We start from the raw sequence: 18,872 nt of genomic DNA, 5'->3' as shown, positions 1-18,872 counted from the left end.
GTAGCCCAGGCTGGCCTCGAACTCACAGAGAACTCACAGAGATCCGCCTGGCTCTGCCTCCTGAGTGCTGGGATTAAAGGAGTATGCCTCCACCCAACCTCTGAACCAAGTTTTTGCATTGGCCTTTGATCCTTGGGAGACTCTCAGACAAGATTCACATAGGAGGGTAAGAGAAACAAAAGGTATCAGAAACAAAAGGTGTGGTTAAACAAAGAATGGATTAGGGCTAGGTGCTACTCTCTGGAGCCAGTAAAGTTTCAAAAACAACACCAGAAAAAGGGGGAGGGCCAGGCATGGAGTCCCAGCACTGAGGAGGCAGAGGCAGGAGAATTGCCACAAGTTTTAGGCTATTTTGTCTACATAGTGGCCTCTAGGCCAGCCAAGACTATGTAATGAAGCCTGTCTCAAAACAACAACAAAAAACAAAACAACCAGCCTGCTCTACATAGCAAGTTCCAGGACAGCCAGGACCACATAGAGAGACCCTGTCTGGAAACAACAACAGCAAAGCATGGGTGTATAATACACACACACACATAATGAAAGGAAGGTGATCTGTACTGCATAGCATACTTAAAGATTTCTAAAGTGGCCGGACCTGGCAGCACATGCCTTTAATTCCAGGACTAGGGAGATTGAGTCAGGTAGATAGATCTCAGAGTTCAAGGCCAGCCTGGTCTACAGAGTGAGTTCTAGGTCAGCTAAGGCTACACAGAGAGACTCTAACTCAAAAGCAAACAAACATAAAAAAACAGATTTCGCCGGGCGGTGGTGGCGCACGCCTTTAATCCCAGCACTCGGGAGGCAGAGCCAGGCGGATCTCTGTGAGTTCGAGGCCAGCCTGGACTACAGAGTGAGTTCCAGGAAAGGCGCAACACTACACAGAGAAACCCTGTCTCGAAAAACCAAAAAAAAAAAAAAAAAGATTTCTATTCTACATTTTTTTGTTTTGTTTTGTTTTTTTTGGGGGGGAGGCTCCCATGTAGCCAAGGCTAGCCTCAAACATGCTATGTAGCTGAGCATGAACATGAACTGATTGATCCTCCTGCCTCCAACCCCTAGTGCTGAGATTACAAGTGTGTGCTACCTGGGCTGGGGAGATGGCCCAGTGGTCAATGGTGGGTCACAACCATCTCTAGTGGGATCTGATGCCCTCTTCTGGCATAAAGGTGTACATGCAGATAGAGCACTCATACATAAGTAAGTCCTTTCAAAAAAACAAAAAACCCTTAAGAAACAACAACAACAACAACAAAAAAACAAGTGTGTGCTACCATCCCCTCCAAACAAGTGGTTTCCTTTTAAAACAAGATCTCACTGTGTAAACCAAACTGGCCTTGAACTCCGAGATCTACCTGCCTCTGCCTGAGTACTATAATTAAAGGTGTGCTCTCAGGTCCTTTGGAAGAGAGTGAGTGCTCTTAACTGTAGCACTCCAGCCTCTTGGATTTTTGTTCTTGTGTTTGTTTTGGTGTTTTGAGACAGGGTTTCTCTATGTTGTCCTAGACCTCGATATGTGGACCAGGCTGATCTCGAACTCAGAGATACTCCTGCCTCTGCCTCTAACAGGCCTGTGCCCCCAAGGCAGAGTCTCCTATAGCGCATGCTGGTCTTGAACTCATTATGTAACTGAGGATGACCTTGAACTTCTGATTCTCTGTTTACTGCCTCCTGTGAGTTGGAATTATAGTCCTGGGCCACCACTCTGGACACAGGTCTTTCTGTTGAGCCACATAATAGTTTTCCAACATATCTCCTTTTCCATTCATTCTTGCCAGGCAGGTACACAGGGTCTCTGCAGGGCTTCGTACTCTGTGTTCTCCAGTGCAGTGAACCTGAGTGACACTTGTCGGTCAGGAGGCAGCCTTCAGGAGATCTCAGTATGACTCTGCAGGGTCACACAGAACATCACTGAAGGCAAGATGTGTAGGGAAGCTGATGTGCAGCCATCAAGCCAAGTGGTCAACTGCTCCCTAATGAAGATTCCATTCAGAACTGGTGACTGGAGGCTGGAGAGACATCTCAGTGATTAAGAGCATTGGCTGCTCTTCCAGAGATACTTGGGTTCAATTCCTAGCACCCATGTGGTTGGTGGCAAACAACCATAGTTAACTGAAGTTCCAGGGAATCTGATGCCCTCTTCTGGCTTGTATGCAGACATGAATGAGGTGCACAGGTATACATTTAGACAAAACACCACACACGTAAAATAAAAAATAAAACGTTTAAAAATGTTTTTTTAAAATTGGCAGGTGGGGGAGCCTGGTCTGTTCATAACCTTAGGAAATGTTTCCTCCTGCTTCAGAAAATATTTTAATTGCAGCCAGGCATTGTGGCCCATGCCTATAGTCACAGGTGTGTGTGTGTGTGTGTGTGTGTGTGTGTGTATGTATATGTGTGTGTATACATATATACACAATTTAATTGGATATAGAAATGTAAATATAAGCTGGGTGTGGTGGTTCACAAATGTAATTCCAGGACTCAGGAGTCTGAGAAAGTTGGATTCCAGCCTAAGCTATGATGTGAGTTCCAGTCTTAGCTACAGAGTAAGCCCTGTCTCAGAAGTGCTGGTGAGATGCCTTAGAGGTGAAGAGCACTTACTGCTCTCACAGAAGACGTGAGTTCTGTTCCTAACACCCACATCAAATGGTTCATAACAGCCTGTAATCTCCAGGAGATCCAATGCTTGTGGCTTCTGTGGGCACCATACTCACACATACACACACATGTTGATACATACACATAATTAAAAATAAATCCTTTAGAATAAATTGAAAATTTTGAAGTAATAATCATAAATAAGGGGCTGGAAAGATGGCCCAGTGTTTTAGAGCACTTTCTGCTCTTGCAGAGGACCTGGAGAGGACCCAGGTTCGATTCCCAGCACCCACATAGTGACATGCAGTCATCTGTTACACCAGTTCCAGGGATTCCAACACCTTCCTCTGACCTCCTTGGACACTAGGCACCTACATACATGCAGGTAAAATACTCATAAATAAAAAGTAAAAATATGCCGGGCGGTGCTGGCATACACCTTTAATCCCAACCTTTGGGATGCAGAGAGAGGCCAGCCTGGTCACAAAGAAAAGTTCCAGGACAACCAGAGCTGTTACACAGAGAAACCTTGTCTCAAAATCTGGCCCCCAATAAAATATTTTTTTAAAAAAAAATCTTTATATATATTATTTTTTAAAAAGCGAGGAGTGCCACGTGCTTAGTCTAGTCGACAATAGTTGACATCATTGGGCTGAACCCTAGAGATAAGAACATTTGATCTTCCCTGTTGTTCAGCCAACAGTGCACAGGCCACTTTGTTCCCTATGACATACTTTTTTATTTATTTAATGGAGACAGGGTCTCTGTATGTAACCTGGGTTACACGGGAACTGGAAATCCTGTCTCAGCCCCCGAATGTTGGGATTACAGGTTTGCGCCCCGGCAGAAACCTGGCTCCTGCTTCCATGGCAGAAGAGTAAGTTTCAGACTGCGTCCCCCTCCTAGTGGCAGAGCAGGGGACTACAACGAAGGAAGCGACGGGGCCGAGCGCGCAGACCCACGCGCCCTCTTTGCCCCTCCCTCCGTACGCCGGAGACGGGACTCTGTTCCTGTCTGCTGCCAGTGCTGCTAATAAAGCTCGATTCAAACAAACGCGCCGCCCGACGCGACCTCAACCAGCTCCTTCCGCCCGCTGCTTTGACCACCAACCGAGAGAGGCGTAGCGGAGCCTGGAAGGCGGGACCGGAAGTGAAGCCACCGCTCCGCAGGGTGAAAGGTTAGCGGAAGTGCCCTTCTTTCCTTTCTGCTGGGTACCGGCTCCTTGCTGTCGGTGAGTAGAGGCCTGGAGAGGGTCTTGGTAATCCGCCGCCATCGCGACCCCGGGGTCGGGTGGCCGCGCGCGGTCCGACGCGGAGCCTCTGGCGGCTCCGTGGCGAGCCGCGTCGCTCGAGCAGAACCTGCGGGCGGCGTGGCCCTGTCGGCAGCGAGCGACCTAAAGTCGCGGGCCTTCGGACCCGGGCTCGCATCTAGAAAAGTCGGCCCCGGAGCCTTGCGCTTTACAAGTTTCCGAGCGGTTCCTTGTCTTTGTTCTCTGCAGAAATGGGCAAGTTCATGAAACCCGGGAAAGTGGTGCTGGTCCTGGCCGGACGCTACTCCGGACGCAAAGCCGTCATCGTGAAGGTACCAGGCCGCCAGGGCGCTTGGCTTGCAGGCGGGGAGTTAGTTGGGCGGCACTGTAGGACGGGCGGGATCGGAACGTAAGATCTCCGTTCCTAGCAGTAGCCCCGGGACCCGGCGGCCAAGCCGCGGGCGGTAAATGCATGATAGGTCTGAAGCAAGTGGGAGTTGAATTGGGATCCTGGCACGTACTGGGATCTCCACCGAGGAGGCCTTAAGTATTATTTAATAGTAGCCGTCGTGTATTGAACCTCTTACAGGTGTGGTGTGTAATTCCTGCAGTAACCTACTTTAATTACTAAAGTTTAGAGGGGTTAACTTACGTAACGTCAAAGTAATCCCTGCTGCAGCTGAGATCTGTGGAATGGGAGAGACTGCTTTTACTTAGACCATCCCCTGGGTATTTTAGACTTTTGCTGTTGAGGACACTGGCTGCTGCTCCTGCCATTTGTCTGGAGACTGGTCTCTGGGGCCAAGCTGCCAGCTTTGGAGTCTCAACTCAAACCTTAGCCTCGTGGACAAGTTGAAAGACGAGATAGATGGCACCTAGCGTTACTCTGAGTGTCTACTTTTTTGTTTGTTTTTCCGAGACAGGGTTTTCCAGTGTAGCTCTGTCCCAGGCCGGACTTGAACTGCTGGCATTAAAAGCGTGTGCCACCAAGCCCAGCATGAGTGTTTCGATGCAGCTTTTAAACCTGTGTCTCAAATGCTTTTGCAAAGTCTTGTGATGTGAATAAACTCTGGCTAACACACAGTTACTGTCCTGTTGGCTCTTTGTGTGAGCTTAGCATTAAGTGGTTGTGGTTAACCTCTACGGTAGTGTGGAGGTGTGTGTTTAATGAACATACAGTTTTACTGATAGGGTCCAAGCTGTAACATCATTGTGTGTGTGTTTTTCTTCCTCACTTAGAACATTGACGATGGCACCTCAGACCGCCCTTACAGCCATGCCCTGGTGGCTGGAATTGACCGCTATCCCCGAAAAGTGACAGCTGCCATGGGCAAGAAGAAAATCGCCAAGAGGTCAAAGATCAAGTCCTTTGTGAAAGTTTATAACTACAATCACCTCATGCCCACGAGGTGAGCTTTCCAAAAAATGGAAAAGTGTGGATTTTCATTTCCTCTCCTGAGGAAGAGACGGCCTTGTGGCTACTGAGGTACAAGAAAAGGCCATCTTTCATTCACGTCCTCTTTGCCCTCTCCTGCCTGTGGATGATCCTCTTCCCTCAGTCCTGGGAATGCTAAGCTTGTACATCCATGCACTGCCTACCAGATGCACGACCCTGGGTTCTGCCTCAGTACCATTGGGGGAGGGGCGTAACTTGATTTGACTCTCCTCCATCTTGGAGAATGCCTCTCTTTGTCTCCTGGAGCCCTTCTATCGTGGGGGTGGGGGCTTTTCAAGACAGGGTTTGTTTGTGTGGCCTTGGCTGTCCTGGAACTCACTCTGTAAGCCAGGCTGGCCTTGAACTCAGATCCACCTGTCTGTGTCTCCCGAGTGCTGGGATGGTTTTTTGTTTTTTAGCAAGGGGGTACCCTCAAATCTGGGACCCTGTGTTCTGTGTGAGAGCATCCTGTCTCAGCTCCTCCTTTCATTTTCTGTTCTCCATCTAAGTAGGATTGAAATTTTTATTTAGTAAAGATGGCTGCATTTGTCTTCCATCGAGGGCAGACAAGACAGGTCTAGTCTGCCTTCTCTCACTGTTCTACAAGATGATTTCCTTTGGGCTGTGAGACAGCTTCGTGCCTGCTGTTGGTGACCAGAGTTTAATCCCTGGAGTTTATACAGAGGTAGAAGGAGAGGGCAGCACAAGTGTTTGGTTTAGACCACACTGGAGAGGTGACTTAGTCATAAATCATCATGGATGATTTGTCTGTGTATCGAGTGGGTGCTGAGAATTGAGCCTAGGTTCTCTGGAAGTGCAATCAGTGCTCTTGACCACTGAACCATCTCTACAGGCACGCCCCCAGAAACAGTTTCTTTACAGCCGAGGTGGTGGTGTAGTTATGATCCTAGCTGAAGCGAGGGGAGCTGTGGGCCAGCCAGAGCTATACAGTGAGAGTGTTGGGTGAGAAGCCAGTTTTCATTACTTTTAACTGCCAGGCCTTGAGTGCCACAGTCTTCCAGCACACGCTGTCTCAGTCCAGGGTTAGTAAAGGAACGACAGGAATCGAGGGCCCTGAACTGTAACTGTCTTCAAGAATCGTTGTGGAGCGGTCTTGTGTGATATGTCTCACTCTTAAAAAGGAGTTCTGGAAATTAAAGTGAGATGTCTCAGTGTTTAGGACCGTGGAAATGGATATTAAAATGATAAGTTCCAAGAAATTGCATGAAGGTGTCCAGCTTTAGTGGGTGTTCCTCACTATTTCACTGAGGGATTGGATCGAACCGCCCCTGGGGCCCTCGAGGACTAGGCCAAATGAAGTCCCTAGCTAATCCTGCCTCTGCTCCGTTGCCCCAGGTACTCTGTGGACATCCCCTTGGACAAAACAGTTGTCAACAAGGATGTCTTTAGAGACCCAGCCCTGAAACGCAAGGCCAGGCGGGAGGCCAAGGTCAAGTTTGAGGAAAGGTGAGTAGGTCCTATCTTTTTGTTGAATACACTTTTACTACTTCCCATAAAACAATTTGTTTTTCTGTTCCATTTTTCATGTATCTTTCTGTTTTTTCCTTTCTAGATACAAGACAGGGAAGAACAAATGGTTTTTCCAGAAGCTTCGCTTTTAGATATATTTTTGTTCCCATCATTAAAAAAAAAAAACTTGTGTCTGCCTGCTGCATGTGTATTGAAAAAGGAGACCATGGGATAAGAGACATTGGAAAGGGGGCTGTGAAATGAAGCCGGTGTGCTTTGTGAGTCTTGAACTAGGTGACCAGCTGATGGATTGAAAACCTCCTTGAAGAAAGTGACCCTGAGCCTTTGCCCCAGAGCTGCTCCTGACATTTTAATGAGGTGTAGAACTGTGTTCTGTCAAAGCAGGGAAGGGTGAAGCTCAGCCTGCCTCCTGTTAGGAACCTCATTCTGATAACCCAGGTGCTTGACTATGCTGCAGAGATTTAAAATGCAGACATAGTAGCTAGTGCCTTTAATCCCAACAGGGTGATCTCTTGAGTTTAACACCATCCTGGTCTACATAGTTGTGGGGCAGCCAGATCAACAGTGAGATCCTGTTTTAAAGAAGTGCCCCCATGAGGGGCACTTGGGAGGCAGAGGACAGCCAGGCCGACACAGAGAAACCCTATCTCAAAAAAACAAAACAAAACCTCCCAAACATAAAGAAATGCAGGCATATAGCACTAGAGGCAGGTGAGTCTCAGGTTGAGGCCAGCCAATGTTACATAGTGACACCATTTAAAAAAAGGTTTGTGAGGGGAACCAGTGGCTGTGTGCTAATAGAAAAAGCTGGTGGTGTCTCAGTGCAAATCAGTGTTGACTAGTACAGCCCTGGCAGTGTTCCCCAGAGAAATCCTGTCACTAGATGGATGGCCCAGCAGTTAGGAACAAGGTTCTCTCAGGACCAGAGTTTGTTTCCCAGCACCTACATCACACACAATTCTTAAGAATTAAGGGAGGGCGGTAGTGGTGCACGCCTTCAATCTCAGCACTAAGGAGGCAGAGGCAGGTGGATCTCTGAGTTCGAGGCCAGCCTGGTCTACAGAGAGAGTTCCAGAACAGGTACCAAAACTACACAGAGAAACTCTGTCTCGAAAACAACAAAAAAGACTAAGGGAGGGTGAGGCAGAGGCAGGGGGATCTCTGAGTTGGAGGCCATCCTGGTCTACAGAGTGAGTTCCAGGACTGCACAATGAAACCCTGTCTGAAAAAGGGCAAGATGGCATGGTGGGTAAGGGCTGCTGCTGCTGCCAAGTCTAATGAATAATTACCTGGAACCCACAGGATACCAACCCATAAAAGTCGTTAACCCCATGCCTTCACAATGGTATGTGGACACCCCTGCCCACACAATAAATGTAATTTTAAAAATAAAATCTGCTGGATATGCTTTCACATGTCTTTAATCTCAGCATTTTGGGAGCAAACGCAATAGAGTTCAAAGCCAGCTAGAGCTACATGCTAATCGTCTGTCCTAAAATCTAAGAAAGGGGTAGAGGGAAATCCTATACATGCTAGAATCAACTGCCTGGAATGATGAGTTGGGGCCAGTACCCACTCCCATTGCAATCCCCTGGAGCACACACCTGACACACTTCACATTGGGTCTTTGCAGCTGAAGACTCGGAAGGCTCCTCCCAAGGGTGGGGCTGTGTACTCGGAGGTGGGAATTCACAGAAACGAAAGTGGAACCAAAACTTGCAAGCAGAAGTGGCTGGAGTTTATTTCAGACGCTGCTGGAGGCTGAGGAGACCAAAGCCCCATCTAAGGGCCCAAGCCAGACTTTAGTCCTCCAGGACCCTCTTGCTCTGAAGCCTCTGCTTTTGCCAACCAGGTGTGAGTCATGTCTGTGACTCTCCAAGATGTGAGTAAGGGAGCAGGAGTGTTTGGGGGGTGTGAGGGGGAATACAGAGTGCTCTAGGCTGAGAACCTCTCAGCTCACACCCGCTGAAGGGCTGGAAAGAAGTAGAGAACTGGGGTCACCTCAGACTGTGGAGCTGGTCATTTTACCTAGTGCCTCAAAGACCAGGACTTTCAGCACACGCAGGTCAGGACCTTGATGATTCTGTGTGGATACATGTTTCAGGTTCCGTAGATATTGCCTTTAGTTAAAATATTCTGTACCTGCTCTAATGGGGAATAGGGAGCCCTGGGGTATCTCCCAGACTCAAAGTCCTCCCCTCAGATTTCCATATCAACCTATTGCTCCTCTCCGAGTGCTCACTTTCCTCTGACTCGGGTGGCCTCTGAGCAGCTAGGCCGAGCTGTGAAGTGGGCCTGCCGGCAGCCAGTGAAACCACAGGAGCAACCACGGTGTCCTGCAGTGGGCAGCCACCTCTGAGGAGGGATCCAGCACAGCTTGTCCTCCCCAGCTTTCCCAGTCTCCCCGTCTCATTAGTTCTTTTGCTCGAGAAGCTTTCATTTGCTTCTCAGATATAATAAGGAGAACCACAGGCTCCCGGAGCAGATCTGCCTGGTTTCAAATCCTGGTTTCTTCAGATCGTTACCTTGGCCCAATCATGAGCCTTTCTGGAGTTTACAGTCTAATCCCCATATCCTCACTTATTACGTAGGGATATTAAACTTCTTCACAAGGGTACCTATAGGGAAGGATAGGGAGACAGCTCAGTCTGTAAACTGCTTATCTTCAAGCAGGAGAAGGAATTCAGGCCTCAGAACCCAGGTTAAAAGCTGAGTGCAGAGACAGGTGCTTGTGATCCAGCGGAAGAGACAGGCACGCCCCTGGGGTCTGTCGGTGAGTCACCCTGGCCTACCGGACAGCCCCAGACCAGTGAGAGACCCTGTCTTTAAAGGTAAGGGAGAGGCCTGGAGAGATGGCTCAGCGGTTAAGAGTATATGTTGCTCTGGCAGAGAGCCTGGCTTCAGTTCCCACCACCAGCATGTTGGCTCACAACCATCAGTAACTCTAGTTCCAGGGGATCCAGTGCCTCTTCTGGCCTCTCCAGGCACCTGGCATACATGTGGAGCACTGACATGCATGCAAGCAAAACATCCGCAAATGTAAATATATGTGTGCACACACACACACACACACACACACACACACACACACACACACACGTATGTATCCTGGGAACTGTACTAGAGAGATGACTCAATGGTTAAGAGCTGACTATCTTTCTAGAAGACCAGGATTCGATTCCTAGCACTCACATGGAGGCTCACAACCTTCTGTAACTCCAGTTCTAGGGGATCCGGCACCTCTTTTGGCCTCCTTGGACAGGGCACGCACATGGTGCACAGACATACATGTAGCCAAAACACCCACACACATTGAAAAAAAAAAATCCCGGTAACTAAATTTAGGTCACAACCGCCAAGCCACCTCTCCAGCCCCATTATCTTTCTAAAAAATTGGTTTAGATTGATTTAACTTTTCTGAAAGATTTATTTTTATTTTTTATCATTATATTGGTTTCTTGCCTGTGTGTATGTCTATATACCACTTGCATGCCCAGTGCCTGTGGAGGACAGAAGAGGGTATTGGATTACCTGGATCTGAAGTTACAGCTGGTTGTGAATCACCATATGAGTGCTGGGAACTCAATCTGTGTCCTCTATAAGAACAGCCAGTGCTCCTAACTGCTGAGCCGTGTCTCGAGCCCCAGATTTATTTATTATTTTATTTGTATGAGTGTTTTACCAGCATGTATGTATGTGCACCACATGTATAACTGGTGCCCTCGGAGGTCAAAAGAGGATGTTGGATCCCCTCCAGGGAATCAAGGACAGTTGGCAACCAACATGTGGATGCTGGGAACTAAACCTGAGTCCTCTGCAAGAGCAGCAAGTGCTTTTTTGTTGCTTGTTTATTGAGACAGGATCCCTCTGTGTAGACCTGGCTGTCCTAGAACTCGCTCTGTAGACAAGGCTGGCCTTGAACTCACAGAGATCTACTTGCCTCTGCCTCCTGAGTGCTGAGATTAGAGGCATGTGCTAAAGGCGGGTGCCGCCATGTCCAGACAGGAAGTGCTTTTTTTTTTTTTTAAAGATTTATTTATTATGTATACAGTATTCTGCCTGCATGTATGCCTGCAGGTCAGAAGAGGGCACCAGATGGTTGTGAGCCACCATGTGGGTGCTGGGAATTGAACTCAGAACCTGTGGAAGAGCAGCCCAGAGCTCTTAACCTCTGAGGCATCTCTCCAGCCCTGCCAGTAAGGTATCTTTTAATCACTACATAATCTTTCTTACTGTGTGCGCGCATGCACACTTGCCATGGTGAGCATATGGCAGTCACAGGATAACTTTCAGGAAGTTCTCTCCTCCCACCATTGATCTGGGGTCAAATTCAAGTCATCAGTCTTGTGTGTCAAGTGTTTTTATCACTAAGCCATCTCACCAGTCCCCCCACCCCCCATTTTAGTGTAATACCATTTACCCAGAAGGCAGGGGAAACAGATCAGTGGCTAATGAGGACCTGCTCAGTGCCAGGTGTGGTAGGATGCTGTCATCAAGTATCACAAAATCACCTCCTAGGCTGGGGGTGTGACTCTGGGATACAGCATGGGTTTAACATTTACAAGTCCGTTTCTATCCCCATCACTGTGGTGGGGAGGGGCAGATCACAGAAGTTTGGCAACCTGGATTAGGCAATTAAAAACAGTTATACTTATCATAAAGACAATGATCAGAAGTTCACATACAGATAAGTCCTCAGCTCACAACGGTCTGGCCTTACGATAGTGTTAAAGTGACCACACTCAGTAAGAAGTGTCTTTTGTTTTAATTTTTGTTTGTTTACTCTTGTTTTGCTTTTGAGGCAAGGTCTCACTAGTAGCATTGGCTGGCTTGGAAGTCACTACGTAGAGCAGGCTGGCCTCAGACTCACAGATCCACTAGCCTCTCTGCCTCTCCCAAACTGGGGTTAAAGTTATGCTCCACCACACCTAGCCAGGTAGTGCTCTTTGAATTTTGATCTCTTCTATTTGTGATCTGATGTTATCTCTGCAAGGAGGAGTCATGCGGATGACCTCTGACACCCTGCAGTGCTAAACCATGACAAGTGAACGCAGAGCACTCTCCTCCTCCCTGTCCCTGTCTTCTTCCTATTTACTGAGACGGGTCTGGATATGTAGCCCAAGCTGGCCTCAAATTCTGTCTTCCCATTGCAGCTTCCCCAGTGCTGAGACTATAGGGTTTCACTACCACATCTGGTTTATTCAACGCCTTTCTTTTCTCTCTCTCTCTCTCTCTCTCTCTCTCTCTCTCACTCAGAAACAGCGTTTCTCTGTGTAACCCTGGCTGTCCTGGAACTTGCTCTATAGACCAGGTTGGTCTCGAACTCAGATCTGCCTGCCTCTGCCTCTGGAGTGCTGGGACTAAAGGTATGTACCACCACGGTCTGGCTCAATGCATTTCTTAAAAGTATAATTTCCATTTTTTTTTCTTAGACATTTTGTCTTTCTTATGAAGCAAGCTCCTTACATGGGCTTTGGTGGCAAATCTACATCAGGAGGGGGAGGGTCAGTCCTCCCAGGCTTCAGGAGTTTTGATTCCTGACTACCTTGCTATGAATGGAACCATGCATGCAGCTTCGCATAGGATTTGGAAAGCACGTGACCATCGAAGCACTACAGCAATGTCGCTGGTGGCAGTGGTCTCCACTGTGTTCCAAATGACATACCTTTTTTTTTTTAAAAAAAAAAAGATTTATTTATACATAGTGTTCTGCTAGAATGCCAGAACAGGGCACAAGATCTCATTATAGATGAATATAAGCCACCATGTGGGTGCTGGGAATTGAACTCAGGACCTCTGGAAGAGCAGCCAGTGCCCTTAACCTCTGAGCCATCTCTCCAGCCCCATGACACACTTCTTGATGGCCTTGTTGCTGTGTACACATCTGGTCAGAGCAGGTGGCTGCGTCTCCTGTTTTGGGTCACCTCCAAAAGTTAATGCATTTTTGACTTAGTTTTTTCATCTCACAGGGTTTATCCCATTGTGAACAGAGAGCATCTAGGAGAAGGTTAGTATTGTAGATCGTTCATAAGAGGAGGAAAGGGGCAAGAGCATGGTGCATTCCTGTAATTCCAGCACTCTGGAGGCTAAGGCAGGAGGATTGCCTTGAGTTTAGGGTAAGCTGTGTCCAAAGGGAAAACAAAAGAATAATGAAAATGTACATGTCCCATAATAGATTAGTTTTTTTTTTTAATTTATTTTTATTTTATGTGCATTGGTGTTTTGTATGTCTGGGTGAAGGTGTTGGGTCCTCTGAAACTGGAGTTACAGACAGCTGTGAGCTGCCATGTGGATGCTGAGAATTGGACCCAGGTCCTCTGGAAGAGCAGTCAGTGCTCTTAGCCCATGAGCCATCTCTCCAGTCCCAATAGATTAGGTTTTAAAAAATATGATAAAGGATATTACATAGTAGGGGACCCGGATCAGAGGGCAAAGTGCCCGCTGTGCTAGCATGAGGACCTGAGCTGGAATCCCGGAAACCCAAGTGAAGCTGGGCATATGGTATCTCGCATCCTGTAATCCCAGTGCTTCTGTGGCAAGATGGTAGACCGAGACAAAAGAGTCCCCAGAAGTCCAGGGCTAGCCTGGTACATAGAGTGGCAACACCTGAGAGACTCTGTCTCAAGCATGATAGAAGGCAAGGACTAACATCTGCATCTGTTCTCAGACTTCCGCTTGTGTGCTACATGTGCACACACATGCACACACACTCAAGTGCACACACGTACACAAGGGAATCAGAATACCACCATAGTGGGTGGAGCTTAAGCAATAGAATCTGGATGTGTTTGCTCACACCAAAGTTCCTAGTCCAGTTCACCCTGTCATTTGTCCCTCACTGCCACATAGTTTGGTATCTTTTTTTTTTTTAAATCCTGAGACAGGGTCTCATCATGTAGCCCTGGCTGGCCTGACCTGGAACTCATTTACATATGTATACTTTACCTCTGTCTCCCAAATACAAAGATTACAGGTATGTGCCACCGCACTTGGGTAATCTTTGTTTTGTTTTTCAAGACAGGGTTTCTCAAGCCTGGCAGTGGTGTCACATGCCTTTAATCCCAGCACTTGGGAGGCAGAGCCAGGTGGATCTCTGTGAGTTCCAGGCCTGGGCTACAGAGTGAGTTTCAGAAAAGGCTCCAAAGCTACACAGAGAAACCCTGTCTCAACTCTCTTCCTCTCCTCCCCCGGCCCCAGAAAAAACAGGGTTTCTCTGTGTAGCCCTGACTGTCCTGGAGCTCTATAGACCAGGCTGGCCTCAAACTCAGAGATCCTCCTGCCTCTGTCTCACAATTGCTGAGAATAAAGGCGTGCACCACCACCACCACCACCACCACTAGGCAAGTTGTTCAAGTATGTTTTCGATTGAGCTTTCTTTTTCAAATAAAAATCTAGAGTTCTAATTTCTTTTAAAAATAGGGAGAGAAGCCGGCAGTGGTGGTGCATGCCTATAGTCCCAGCACTGGGTAAGCGGAGGCAGGGGCAGGCAGTTCTCTGAGTTCAAGGCCAGCCTGGTCTACATAGTGAGTTCCAGAACAGCCAGAGCTACACAGAGAAATCCTGTCTCAAAAAACAACCACAAACAAAAAAGAATAGAAATATACAGGATATTGGAACCACATCTCCATGGGGAAAAAACTAACCTCAACCACACCTTATCACCCCACATTGATCTTCTTGCTGATGTCTTCTAACTGGCCCCCCCACACCGAGTTTGTAACCTCTGATTCACAAATGTAAACAGGGACCTTTCCCACCATTCCTAAGCCAGCGTAATGCGGTCAAGCTCTAGTTTTCCTCTGCTTGAAACAGAACAAACTCACATGGAATGTCTTCAGCACCTCCCGTAACATGCTCTCTCCTGTTACTCAACTTCACTCATTTATCACACGTTTACTAAACCTGTTTTGTTCCAGAGACTTTTCTAGACATTAGGGATACAGATGGGATCTAGACAGGGTTGGTCATTCCAAGCAAGCAAGGACGCCCTTCTCTGGGCCAGTCTTCTCGGGTTTCCTAACTCGCACCTGAGCTCTGCCAGCCACTGTCTGCGCTTTCCCACAAACAAAGGTGCATTCATCCAGACTCCTCGTGCCGTTCCCTGTCTATTCTGTCGGTGTTCTCTTTGGACTCCCTCCAACTCACACCAGCCTGGAAGGAAGGCTGCTTGGTATGTGGAAAGAGGACAAGCTAGGAGATGTGCAAATCACTTCTCCACTGAGGACTTCGTTTCTTCACTGGGAAGCACTGGTTGGCAGAGCCCTCTGGACTCAGTCTGCCTAGCCGAACGACTTCCGACAAATCCTCTAACCTTTTCCCGTCTCCTCCTCTATAAAGCAAGGTCAAGAGGGCATCCCCATAGTGTTGTGACAAGAACTGATGGACATAGTCAATTTGAAAGGTTTAGCTTATGGGTGGGGTAGCTCCTGCCTGTAATCCTGGAACTCTGGAGGCTGAAGTCGGAGGAGTGTTTACTCCTGCCTGAGCTGAGTGATGAGTAGTAGTTCCGTCGTGACTACATACTACATACTACTACTCTGCCTCAAGACAACTGGAGGAGGGGCTGGAGATGGAGGAGAATGCTTGAGTAGTACTGAGTTCAATCCCTGGCACTGCCTAAGCCAGGTGTGGTAGTACCTGCCTGTAATTCCAGCTCTCAGGAGGTGGACGCTCAAGGTTATCCATGGCTGCATAAAGAGTGTGAGGCTACACCAGGTGTGATGGCGCACGCCTTTAATCCCAACACCTGGGAGGCAGGGGCAGGTGGATCTCTGTGAGTTTGAGGCCAGCCTGGTCTACAGGGTGAGTTCCTGGACAGCCAGGGCCACACAGAGAAACCCTGTCAAAAAAAAAAAAAAAAAAAAAAAAAAAAGAGGAGGAGAGGGGGTGGGGAAAGAAGGAAGAAAAGGGGGTAAAGGTGCTTGCCTGGCAACCCGAGTTTAATCCTCAGAACCCACAGGGAGGGGAGAAAGAACTAGCTCCACAAACTTGTCCTCAGGCCTCCAACATGCACACTCACACAGATAAATGTAGAAAGAAAGCAAGCAGATCTAGCTCAGTAAATATTAACAAATAGGCCGGGGTGTAGTCAGGGATAGTGTACACCTTGAATGCCCACGGACCAGGGTTCAATCCCCAGAACCAGAAGTTAGCAAACAGTGGAATGACATTTTGCTATCCCTAGCCAAGGCTCCTTCTTGAGGACTCAGTTGCTTTCACCTTTATGTTGGGATTATCCTTCCTCTAAACTCCTGCTGCTCTTCCCAGTCAGCCACAGAACCTGGATGAGTTTGGTACAGGACTGAGGGCCAGCGGGACTCTTCCCTAGCGGGGCCCAAGGCCTTGTAGCCAGAGCTAGACTAGTGTTTGTTAGAGTCTGGACCTAGGCTTGTGAATCAGTTGTAGCTGCTTCGGGGTCCTGAGGTGGCCTGGATTAGGACCAGGCCAGTCCTGGGAAACGGGGTCAGAGACTTGGACATCATCTCTGCATCTGGAGAGTCCAGACCTGACCTCCCTCCTCAAGGCTCACTTGTTCTCAAGAAAGGCTGATGGCTGCTGCCTCCTCCTCTTCCTCTTTATTCTTGTCTCCCCTAAGACAGGGTTTCTCTGTGTAGCCCTGGCTGTCCTGGAACTCACTCTCTAGACCAGGTTGGCCTCGAACCAAGAGATCTGCCTGCCTCTGCCTCCTGAGTGCTGGGATTAAATGGCTGCCTTCTTACCTGCTTCTGCTCCAACAGGTCCTCAGCAGTCTTCAGGAGGAGCAATTCAGGCTCAAGATGAAGCTGCAGGAGCTGCAGAAGCTGAAAAAGGGGCTCGTGGACTCTCCCAGAGACAAGGTTAGGTGGGAAATGAGGTATTCCTGGTAGAAAAGGGCTGGCCAGGGGCTGGAGAGATGGCTCAGTGGTTAAGAGCACTTGGATGCTCTTGCAGAGGATATAGGTTCAGTTCCTGGCACCTACCACAACAGCTCCTAACTGCCTAGAACTCCAGATTCGGGGGATACAACGCCCTCCTCTGGCCTTCATGGGTACCTGGACACACACAGATACACATGCATCTGTGTAACTACTATTCCTTGCTGTGTGACCTCGAGTATGTTGCTTGAGCTCTCTGAATCTCAGTTTTCTCATCTGTGAGGTCAAATTACCTACATTCCAGGCTTGTGTGAGGACAAACCAAAAGCTTGTATGAAAAGTGGCTGGTGTGAGCTGGGCGTGGTGGCGCACGCCTTTAATCCCATCATTCATCATTCGTGAGGCAGAGGCAGGAGGATCTCTGTGAGTCTGAGGCCAGCCTGGTCTACAGAGCGAGCTCCAGGACAGCCAAAGATAGAAAGGAAGATCAAGTGTCTGGTGTGACCTGCCGTCACCACACAGTCCAGCTCTTCAGTGAAGGCATTCATTCTGCACTCAGCATCAAACAGAACTGGAGGAGACATTTTTCTCAGAAGGGAGGCGTGGGGACCTCTCCTACTCTTGAAGGTTATTACTTGCTTCCCTCTCCCAACCTCCAGATCCCATTCCCGGTGCCCGAGGTCCCCCTGGTATTCCAAGGCCGCACTCAGGAGGGCAGGCAAGTGCCCAAGTTTCTGGTTTCTAACTTGAAGATCTGCTGCCCTCTGCCTGGAGGTTCTGCTCTGGTCACCTTTGATGACCCCAAAGGTTAGCCTTGGGTGGGAGGGGATCGTCTGGAGGGGGTTAGCAGGGAGGCCAGAAGGTGTCCCAGTACTGACCCTGCCGTCGCTCCCTCCAGTGGCTGATCAGTTGCTACAACAAAAGGAACATAAAATTGACATAGAGGACTGCCGGCTGCGGGTGCAGATCCAGCCCCTGGAGCTACCTGTGGTGACCAACATCCAGGTGACAGAATGGCAGGGTCCTTTCCCGTGCTCTAGGTGGGATTCAGCAGCTGGGTTATATGGATGAGTGGGCCATCCGCTGTCTCCTGCTAGGTGTGCAGCCAGCCGGATAACCACAGGGTGCTGGTCAGCGGCTTTCCTGCCGGGCTGAAGCTGAGTGAGGAGGAGCTGCTGGACAAGTTGGAGATCTTCTTTGGCAAGGCCAAGAATGGAGGCGGGGATGTGGAGGCCCGGGAGATGCTACAAGGGACTGTCATGCTAGGTTTTGCTGATGAAGAAGGTACGGGTCCTGCCGGGGAGGCTGGGGGTCAGGGTGCATGAGACTGGGAGAGGAAAGGCCTTAATGACAAAGGCCACCCCTCCCTGTTCCTCACAGTGGCCCAGCACCTATGCCAGATTGGCCAGTTCAGAGTGCCACTGGGCCGACAGCAGGTCCCTCTGAGAGTCTCTCCCTATGTGAGTGGGAAGATCCAGAAAGCGGAGGTAAGTGGTGGGTGAGGCCAGGGAAGCGTCTACCTGCCAAACACCTGCCTGGGGAGGGCTCAGGGCCCCCAAACCTCACTGGCCTACACAGCAGCCTTCCTGGCCTTCCAGACCCATTCCATGTTTTCATGAGGTACTCCTCATTCCAACCTCTGCTCCCCACTGCCCTGTATTCCAATGAGTCCTTGTCATTTCCTGTCTTTTTCTAGATCAAATACCAGCCAGCACTTCACTCAGTGCTGGTGACGAATATTCCTGATGTCCTGGATGCCCAAGAACTGCATGACATCCTGGAGATCCACTTCCAGAAGCCCACCCGTGGGGGCGGGGAGGTGGAGGCCCTGGCAGTTGTACCCTCAGGGGAGCAGCGCCTGGCTGTCTTCACTTCCACATCAGGCTAGGTCTGCACGACCACCTGCTAGGGACTGGGATCACTGCCTAATGCTGCCGAGAACAATGAAGTACTAACCTGGTGTGATGTGATGATCTTCCTTATTTCAGGACAGGAGACTCTGTAAGTGGAAAGGAGGCCACGGGAGAGGGCGGAACCCAGACCTGGACAACAGTGGCCTTCCACTGACTCACTTTCTCCACCACTTTTTTTTCCCTTGAGAGACAGGGTTGCCCTGGCAGTTCTGGTACTTGCTCTGTAGACCAGGCTGGCCTCGAACTCACAGAGATCCACCTGGCTCTGCCTCCCGAGTGCTGGGATTAAGGGCGTGCACCACCACTGCCGGGCCCCACCACCCTTAAAG

The 18,872-nt window shown here is 49.0% G+C and overlaps 2 protein-coding genes across 5 annotated transcripts; both read left to right on the top strand.

Moving 5' to 3' along the window:
* The first annotated feature begins 3,575 nt into the window (after nucleotides 1-3,575).
* Rpl27 (ribosomal protein L27) lies at nucleotides 3,576-8,184 on the top strand. Of its 3 annotated transcripts, none has more exons than XM_052756301.1 (5): nucleotides 3,605-3,778; nucleotides 4,100-4,182; nucleotides 5,090-5,259; nucleotides 6,642-6,752; nucleotides 6,859-8,184. In XM_052756301.1, the coding sequence occupies exons 2-5, from the start codon at nucleotides 4,102-4,104 to the stop codon at nucleotides 6,905-6,907; spliced, it is 411 nt and encodes a 136-aa protein (XP_052612261.1). In that variant the 5' UTR covers nucleotides 3,605-3,778; nucleotides 4,100-4,101; the 3' UTR covers nucleotides 6,908-8,184. The 3 variants fall into 3 exon arrangements, with proteins under 3 accessions (XP_052612262.1, XP_052612261.1, XP_052612260.1); XM_052756300.1 differs by having other exon boundaries at nucleotides 3,607-3,832; XM_052756302.1 differs by lacking the exon at nucleotides 6,859-8,184 and having other exon boundaries at nucleotides 3,576-3,832; nucleotides 6,642-6,756.
* Nucleotides 8,185-8,486: 302 nt separating this feature from the next.
* Nucleotides 8,487-18,595, top strand: Ifi35 (interferon induced protein 35). 2 transcript variants are annotated; one of them, XM_052756285.1, is made up of 7 exons: nucleotides 8,487-8,628; nucleotides 16,514-16,612; nucleotides 17,290-17,437; nucleotides 17,529-17,635; nucleotides 17,728-17,914; nucleotides 18,011-18,117; nucleotides 18,327-18,595. In XM_052756285.1, the coding sequence occupies exons 2-7, from the start codon at nucleotides 16,553-16,555 to the stop codon at nucleotides 18,516-18,518; spliced, it is 801 nt and encodes a 266-aa protein (XP_052612245.1). In that variant the 5' UTR covers nucleotides 8,487-8,628; nucleotides 16,514-16,552; the 3' UTR covers nucleotides 18,519-18,595. The 2 variants fall into 2 exon arrangements, with proteins under 2 accessions (XP_052612245.1, XP_052612244.1); XM_052756284.1 differs by having other exon boundaries at nucleotides 8,488-8,658.
* Nucleotides 18,596-18,872: the final 277 nt, after the last annotated feature.

Source organism: Peromyscus californicus, unplaced genomic scaffold (assembly GCF_007827085.1).
Source record: "Peromyscus californicus insignis strain IS unplaced genomic scaffold, ASM782708v3 Scaffold_3__1_contigs__length_106647218, whole genome shotgun sequence".
NCBI lineage: Eukaryota > Metazoa > Chordata > Mammalia > Rodentia > Cricetidae > Peromyscus > Peromyscus californicus.
Note: the sequence above shows the minus strand (reverse complement) of the source record. Positions and strands in the feature narration are given on the sequence as shown.